We start from the raw sequence: 8,557 nt of genomic DNA on the forward strand, positions 1-8,557 counted from the left end.
TGTTTTTCTGTTTTCTGCTGGAAGATACTTTTGGTCAAAGCGTTGGTTATTTTATTTTTGCATAAAACCCCTAAAGGGAGTACTAATCTCCCTTCCCCTTCCACCCCTCCTTCTCTCTGCCTCCATCCCATGGCCAGCAAGCCACCAGCCCCCAGAGTCTGGGGTGGGTCCACCGGTGAATCTGTGGAGCCTTAAAATCCCATAAATCTCCATCAGCCCGAGTTCACACTCGTCTCCCCCAGCATTTCTCCTCCTCCCCAGCCCCACCCTTCCTTCTCGGCCCGGCACAGAGCAGGTCCTCCGGCGCTGCAGCCTGGGCTGCGGGTGATGCGGGAGGAGGGAGAGCATCCCTCGGCCGCCTTTCCCGTGGCTCTCGCCCGGGTACCATGTGCGGGTGAGCTCGGGAGGCCCGTTGCCATAACGACTGCTGCTAAAATGCCCCCCCTGCGCGGGGATGCAATTGATTGCGGACGGTCCCTCCTTCGGGGGGGACCCCGGTGCTGGGGTGCCCTGGGGAGGCTGGAGGGGGGCTGACGCTGCTGGCAGGCGATGGGGGAAGGCCCCAGGAGCCCCGGTGGGAAATGAGGCCGCGCTGCTGGCTGCGTGTCATCCCTGCACGCTCCTGCCAGCCGCGGCTGCTCCCGCCATCCCTCCCTCCCACCCTGCGCCTGTCACCTCTCACTGTCGCCCTGCTCTCCCGGAGCGGGGTCCGTTCTCCCTGGCACTGCCTGGCTGGGAAAGGAGCCTGACTCATCCCAGCCAGGCCCTGGCAGATGCTGGAGGCAGCAGCCTCATCTCGTCGCCCCGCGCCCGCGGAAGGAGGTAGGTGGCATGTTGCAGGGATGCAATGCATGGGAGCAGGGTCGTGTCTGGGTCCCCAGCCATCGGCAGCTCCTTGCCGCAAGCTGGAAGCCGCCCCAGGGTGCGCAGTCCTGGGGGGATCTTCTGTGGTCAGGGTGAGCCCGTGGCTGGTAACGCTGCAACGTGGTTTGCGTTCCCGACCATGCACACGGGAGGGTTTTGTCCCCAGAGTCACCTGTGTCCTGGCTCTCTGCACGGGCACCACTTCTGCCTTGCTCACCCCCTGCCCGGTCACCGCTGCCTGTCCCTGTCTCCTGCAAACCCCCCCTCCCTGCTCCTGGCCTCCCCTGAGCAGTTTCTGCCCTGTCTCTTGCAGCGTGCCCCAGGGCGCCCGTCACAAGTGTACCCACGGCACCTCGGGGGGCAGCCAGAGGTGGCACAGGGGATCCAGGGGTGACACTGAAGGAGAGCGGCTGGAGTGACACATGTGGCATGGGTTTATAAAGGGTCAGTCAGCTTACCTCTATGAGATGCTGTCTCAGCTGAAAGACCAGGGACTCTTTCGTGTCTTTGGGGGGACACGGATGTCCCACTGCAAAACGGGGTGCTGAGATCAACCGGTCCAGCAAGGGTTAAGGCACATTTAATATCTGCAGAGCTGCTCTGGAAAGCTGACATCTTTGAATGAAACTCCCTCTTCTCGGCATTTGCAGCCAAAATCTGCTCACCCACCTGACGAGAGCAAGTGCTTTGCCTGGCCGGCCCTGCAGAGGTGGGGGGGGCTCTGACACCTCGCCCAGTGCTCGGCTTGGCCACGGCAAAGACCCTTCGTTGGGAGGCAGGGACGGGTGAGCGGTGGGGGGATGCGGCATGAGGTGAGGGCTGCATAGCAAGTAGACTGAAGAATAGGTTGCTGGCGAGGAGCTGGGAAATGCTGGCTCTGCTAGTCATGGAGGAAGGATAAATGGGGAAGTCTGCAGGGCTGCTTTTTATTGCGGTGCTTTTTGGACGGCAGCTTCACTCCTAGGTTTGGAAAGCAGATGATCAGGGAAGGAAATGAGGTTGCTGGCTTTCCTCCCGTCGCCCCGGGGGTCCAAGCCGGAGTCACCTTCCCAGGCTCCCTAACCCTGCTCGTTGCTGTCGCCAGCCGAGGACTGTTATCAGCTGCTGGGGCACCTCTGGAAGAAGGGGTTTGCAGCAGCCTTGGTCCCCCAGCCTGGCTGTGGCAGCAGCTGGGGGTGCACAGGAGCTACTTTTGCAGAGCACGTAGGAAAACTGCACTGAGGGGCCTCTGGCCAAACCTGGACCTCAGACCTGACTGCTGGCGGGGAGGGGGGTTCATGCCTAATTCTTTCTGCGGTCCCTCAGGACCGGTTGAGGGAGGGAAAGCCCACAGCGGGATCCCTGCTCCCCACAACACTTCTGCAACATTATTGCCGGCTGGGGTGGGGGGTTTCCTCCCAAGTTACTCGCCTGAGGAAGGCAGAGGCAGCCGTGAAGAGGCAGGAGCAGCACCCAGGCTGACCCTTTGGTCCCAGCCAAATGGCTGCCGATGCTGAGCTGCCCAGTCCTGTGGCTCTCAATCAGGTGGAGCAGGGGCCTCGTAAAAGAAAGGTGCAAATCATTGAGAGGGAGACAGAAAAAGTCCTCCTGGACTTGGCAATGGTAGGGGCAGCACCATGGGTAGCAAAAACAAGGATTGCTGAAAGCCAAAGAGCATGGTAGGAAGAGGCAAAATCCACTGAGGTCTCCCCTGCCATGCAAGAACAACAGATAAATATCAACATCCATGCCAATAAGTGGGAGGAAATCAGGTGTTTTCTCTGATGCTGGCAGTTTCTTGCTTACATTAACAAGAAGTGCAGCTCATTTCAGATCTAACCCTGTGACAAAAAAGGTGTTATTCAGAGGGTAGAGATGAACCTCATGCTTCCTGCTGCCAGTCTCAGGGCGAGCAGGCAGGGACGGGCTCTCCTGCCGCAAGAGGTGTCCAGCAGATAAATGCTGCTGGGCACCTTGGAATCAACTGATGGCTGTGGTGTTAAAAAAACGTCCAAAAAGCCCAGCCTCCGGTGTGGGAAAGGGCAGCAGCCTTACAGGCCAGGAGCAGGGAAGAGGATGGAGATGGTCAGAGCTCGCCCCAGCCTCCCCTTAATGGCCCAGCACAAGGGAGGTGGGGGGACCCGTGGTTATTGGCAGAGGGGTGACTTGGGGGATGGTCGCAGGTGGCAGCTTTCAGGTGTCTGGAAAAGCAAGAGCTCAACGCGGGTGCAGCTCTGCCCTAACTCTGTCCCCAGTGAAGTCACAGGGCATTTCATCAGCCCCACCGAGGGGTGAGGGTTTTGGAAAGCCTCCCTTCAGGACTGCTTTTTGTGCCTGAGCCTGGTGCTGTTGTGCTTTCCCAAGCCTGAGGGTCCCCGGTTTAATCCACTGAAGCCTGTGACAAGCTCACTGTGCAGAACCCAGCAGTCCTGGTGCCCGGGGGAGGCCGTAGCTGTGCTTTTTGTTGGGGGATGCTTCCCGATCCCCTTTTCTGGCCCTGCATGACCCACATCCTGGCGAGTATTTCGGTAAGAGCAGGCAGCTGGGAGTCAGGTAAGCTGGGCACTGCTGCGGATTGCAATGTGGGTTGCTCCCTCCCTCCCAAAGGATGGGGATAAGTGACGGGCACAAACATGGCACCATTACAGCTTTTAAATGGCCCTGAGTCAGGGTGTATGCCCTGAGCACAGCATCAGCAGGGCCATAATGGTGGGGAGGGAGTGGGCCAGGGCACCAGCAGCTTGTGGGGCTCGGACCCCGTCTGTCCGCCCCTCCAGAAAGCTTCAGCCGTGACGGCCAGGCAGGGCGATGTTGGCTCCTTCCTGCTCGCTCATTTTTGGCGCTGGGTCGACAGCCATCGTGTGGCACGTTGTTTTGTGTTCCCCAGGGCGGCACTGCTCTGGACTCGGCACCACGCGCCCGAGTGGCGAGGGGATCCTGGGAAGGCAGATCTGCTGCTCCCGGTAAGTGGCTCCCGCTGCCCAGGGGCTGATGCAGGGGATGGACTGAGGCTCTGCTCAGAGACCAGTGCTCAACCGAGCTCCACAAGGTTCCTGAGCCCCGGCAAAGCAGGACACTAAACAGGGGTGCAGCAAGGGAGAGCTCAGCCCAGAGCCAGACCAGCTCAGACTGGGAATTCAAAGGGGTTGTGGAGCATCAGGGGAAGGGGCAGCAGGTTTTTCCCCAAGCAGGAGATAAGAAGCAGCTGTATTTACCCACTGCCTACCTTTAATGGCTGGCAGCAGGGCTGGGGGCGTGCGGGGTCCCCCTCCTCGGTGGGGAGGGAGCAGGACTGCCGCTCAGTGCGGGGTGTCCCAGCGACGAGCCCAAGGGATTGCCCTCTCCCGAAGGCTGACGTGCCTTTGGTGTGCAACCTTGGTGTGCAACCGAGGACGAGCCAGGGTGGGGCGAGGCTGTGAGGAGGGGTGCAGGGAGGCTGGGCACTGCTGATGAGGCAGATGTCTTGTGCTGAAGCTCAGTGGAGGTGTTTTTTGGGTTGTCCTACTGTACAAGCTTTCTCCCCTTTTCTCTGGCAGCCATGCCACACTTCTTGGATTGGTTTGTGCCAGTGTATCTGATGATCTCCATTCTCATCCTGGTGGGCTTTGGAGCTTGCATTTACTACTTTGAGCCAGGACTCCAGGAAGCCCATAAGTGGCGAACACAGAGGCCGATCATGGAACGAGACCTTCGGAAGACACTGATGATTCGGGACAACCTGGCCTTCGGGGTGCCCGAGGTCTGACACGCTGCCCATCAAGTCCAGAACAGCCTCTCCTCTCGGTAGGGATGACAGTCCTGCCCTGCATAAGCAGGGCTGATCGTCACTTTGCGCTTTGCTGATCTAGGTCTCATACTCACCTTTCCGACCCTTTGCTTCTTAGGCAAGGTTTGTGTGGCACTGCAGGCTCAGGGCTTCCCACGTGCTCACAGCCCTTCACCCAGCCAAGGACTTCTGCTCTTCCCCATGGCCGACACTGATGAATCACTCAAATGAAAGGTCCCTTGTTAATCACTTGAGTTTGAGCTGCCTGGCATCTTGACATGACCTTCAGCAGGAAAGGTCTCTGCAGGGGTACTAGGCTTGCAAAGGGATACAGAGCCTTTTACTCCTATTCACTGGGTTAAATCTAACCCAGCCTGTTTAAGTCCAGTGGGTATTTTGGGGGAAATAAATGGGATTTCAACCCAGATCGTTGCTTCAGCTAAGCTCTTCACCCTTGGTGCTGGGATGGTAAGCTTGCTGAAGCTCTGTGCAGAGGGGCCAAGGGCTCAGCGAGCCCCAGAGACTGAATGCCTTTATCCCTGCTAAAGGTGCACCGCTTCTCTGTGTCTGTTTGGGAGATGGAGAACATCCATCCACCCATCCATCCATTCCAGATGCACTACATTCAAATTACAGATCTTTACTAAAGAAGTTTGTCCAAGTCCCATGTCAAGCTGAGAATATTCTGCAGCCCTCCATGAAGGGGTGCTGCCACACTTAGCACATAAGCCTCTCCCAATCTGCCTGACCTTCTGCTCCTCTGCCGCGGAGTGAGATCAGATAGTCTGGGAGGTAACTTGCACTTGTTCGGTCCTCTGCACTCCAGAGTCCTATGGCGTGGATGGGCTCTTCCTTAACTGTCATCCCAACGAAAGCTGTGAAGCATCCCTCGACCCCCTTTCCCTGCATGTCTCTGAGAAGGGACACTAAGCCTGTTGGCGAAATGGGCCCGTTGCACCACCTCTGCTTTCTGGACTGTATAATGTGGGTCTGGTACAAAATCCCATGTTCATAGACTACCTGCGCTTTTTGCGCTGCCCTGGGGCTGATCGGCTACCAAAGTGCTGTGTGAAGGTGTGATGCTGGGGCTAAGAGGGATGTTCACATCTTCTCCTTCCCTGCCAGCCCAGTGCAATGCTCACTGTGTACAGGGAGATTTGGGAGAGCTCTGAACCTGTGGCGGGAGGTTGTGTCAAGAGCCTCTCCTCACCTCTCCTCCCACCCCAACACCCACTCTTCGGATGCCGTAGGTGCAGCGGTGCTACTTGTGAGTGCGCTGGACACAGCGGGGTCCTGTGTGCCCCACTCCTGCATGTCCCAGGGGTGTCAGCTGGTGCCACCACCCCATGTCCACATGTCTGCACATCCCATGCCGTCACATGGACCTGCCAATATCGGGGCGACCCGCATCCCCAGCATGCTCCCAAGGTGCCAGCTTTGTGCTGTAGTCCCTGATGGCTCCTTTGGGCAGCAGGAGTCCCTTGGGCCAGCTGCCCAAATCTGCCACAGATCCCGGATGGGCTCGTGTCACTCAGCCTCTCCTGTGAACCTGTCAGCAGAAGTTTTCTCCTCCATTCCCGAAGAAAGGAGGAGAGTGCACTGGGCTGGTTTGAGTGAGCAATGCTCCATTGGTAATTCTCTGCAGGTGAAAGTTAACTTTTAGCTCTATGGGTTTTGGCTGAGGAAGGACTAGGTCAGGACATCCTGCGTCTTTCTGGGACATTCCATCCACTGGATTGCAATCGTATCACCATTATCTTCTACACCAAAACCAGGCACACTGGCAGGAGCTTTTTGGCTCTGTTTCAGCCAGAGAACAAGTTGAGAGTCCTTCCATTCAGCTAAAAAACAGAAATCATGATGCAAGTACCCTAACTGGGGAGTCTCGCTCCGCAGGGAAATGCAGTGAGTGGGATTATTCCTGTGCCCAAAGTTACGCTCACCCTGGCAAGCAAAGGCTCAAAGCGCAGCTGCAGCCTGAGACAGGTAAATCCCACATATTTTTGTGCCTTGGTGACTTGGGGCTGCAAAAGGGAAATGCCTTGGGGCTGGGCTGCATGGTCTGACATGCCACCCTCAGCTGCATGGCTTACGTCGTCTGCCCTCTGGCACAACACAGCCATATCTTCAAGCGCCAGCTTGGAAACCTGCTTCCTCACCTCAACTCCCTCGTAGCTGGGACTGCACTGCAAACAGACCGCAGCTGAGCCATGGGGTAGCTCTGTACTGGAGCTGAGGGTCTTGCAGCAGTCAGGGACAGGTTAAACCGTCCCCATGGGAAGGGGAGCCTGCTCTCCGCAGCCTGCACCAGCACAGGCTGCTCTGCAATCGCACCTCCTCCAAACCCACTTTCGGCTGCTGAGTCAAAAGAGAAGAGGGAAAACCACCAGCCTGGTAAAAACGAAAGGCTGGGTCTGCCACCACCGCTCTCGGCCAGCTGGCATCTGTGGTGCGATGGAGCTCCCCATGGGGGTCCCCCATCCCCTCTGTGTCCTCCTCTGCACGCTCTCCTGCCTGTTTTCACCTCCGCTCTGCCCATGACTCGCCGCAGAAACCGAGCAAAAGGAAGACGACAAACAGGTCAGGGCTGGACTAGAGAGGAACTAGTTATTCATCTCCTCCGGCTTAGGTTTCAGACTGTTTAGTCCTGACGCAATCAGTATTAAGCCAGGTATTTTCCACGGGTATGAAGGACTTTATTGCCAACGGTGTCAAAGCCCTCCCCAGTGGAATAAAACTGTGTGACGAACAGCATGGCCGATGCTTTATTTTCCTGTTGTTCTCCCTGGGAGCTGCCTCCCTCCAGCTCTGGGCAGGCAGCAAGGACCAGTCTGCAGTGAGGCTTCCTTTACAGCAGGCTAGGTCTTCATCCGCCTGGTTTCTGTGCCGGCTACGCTGCGAGGCTATCTGGCAGTAATTAAGCCAAAGGCAAAAGCTGCCTGAAAACTGAGGTTGTTTCTCCCCTGTGGGATCTGTGCAGCCAGAGAGACCTCAGGGGAGAGGGAAATAGTCACAGATACTGAATTAAACCACGTAAAGCATCAGAGAAGATACTTAGTGCTGGAAATACTGCACAGCATCAGGTTGGTCTTTTCCACCTTCTCTCTCTCTGCCTTTAAAGCAGCAGAGAAGTTACACTGCCCTGAGCCTTGCCTTCCCCCAGCACTCCCCATGGCTCACTATGGGTCACGGGACAGTGGTTCCCCTTCTGCTCCTCAGCCCTGGCCACCCGAAGGCAGGCGAGCATCGCCCCTGCCATGCTGTGGGTGCTATGGCTGCCTGCGTCCCCTTCTCTTTGTTCCCGTTTGCCCACCAAACCACACGTATTCTCATCCCACCCCACCAAAACACCTTTCTCCTTTCTTCCTTGGTTATTACATTGCCCTTCAAAGGCTCTTTTATAGCAAGGAAGGTGTAGGTGGCAAGCTGATTCCCTGTAAGGGATGCCCTCTTGATGCCCAAAATGCCCCAAAGTTGGCAAGAAACAATCAGAGTAATGAAGAAGCAAAAGAAAATCAGAATAAGGGAAAGAAGCATCAACCCAAATGAACACCTGACAAGTGAACACTGACCTTCTTCAGTGGGGCATAAATCGTTAAACTGGAATCTGCCATTTGAGGAAAAAAAAAAGAAGAGAGGAAGGGAAAACATTTCAAAAATTTAGCAATTTTAATTTTTTTTTTTTTTTTTTAAATCACACCCGTTGTCCTTAGGAGCAGGCGGCACAGGCCTGACCTGGTGGGTCTGCACCGCTCCTCCATGGGAGTGGGCCAGGGGGCCGCCGCGCGGGGCTGCTGGTGGCGCGGGGCTGCCGGTGGCGGAGGCCAGGAAGGCACTGGGGGCAGGAACGGCCACGGCACCAGGCGTGGGAGCGTGCCGGGCAGGCCACAAGCGCCCCATTGTCCCCGGCCGGAGGCAGGCTGGCCGGCCCGGCAGGGCTGCCAGTGG

The 8,557-nt window shown here is 57.1% G+C and overlaps 1 protein-coding gene across 2 annotated transcripts; it reads left to right on the forward strand.

Annotated features, from left to right (window-relative positions):
• Positions 1 to 204: 204 nt before the first annotated feature.
• Positions 205 to 7,363, forward strand: SMIM45 (small integral membrane protein 45). 2 transcript variants are annotated; one of them, XM_052790543.1, is made up of 4 exons: positions 205 to 822; positions 3,731 to 3,806; positions 4,380 to 4,626; positions 4,728 to 7,363. In XM_052790543.1, exon 3 carries the CDS (start codon positions 4,382 to 4,384, stop codon positions 4,586 to 4,588), a length of 207 nt encoding a protein of 68 aa, XP_052646503.1. In that variant the 5' UTR covers positions 205 to 822; positions 3,731 to 3,806; positions 4,380 to 4,381; the 3' UTR covers positions 4,589 to 4,626; positions 4,728 to 7,363. The 2 variants fall into 2 exon arrangements, with proteins under 2 accessions (XP_052646503.1, XP_052646502.1); XM_052790542.1 differs by having other exon boundaries at positions 208 to 822; positions 4,380 to 7,363.
• The last annotated feature ends 1,194 nt before the right edge of the window (positions 7,364 to 8,557 follow it).

This window comes from Harpia harpyja, chromosome 6 (genome assembly GCF_026419915.1).
Source record: "Harpia harpyja isolate bHarHar1 chromosome 6, bHarHar1 primary haplotype, whole genome shotgun sequence".
NCBI lineage: Eukaryota > Metazoa > Chordata > Aves > Accipitriformes > Accipitridae > Harpia > Harpia harpyja.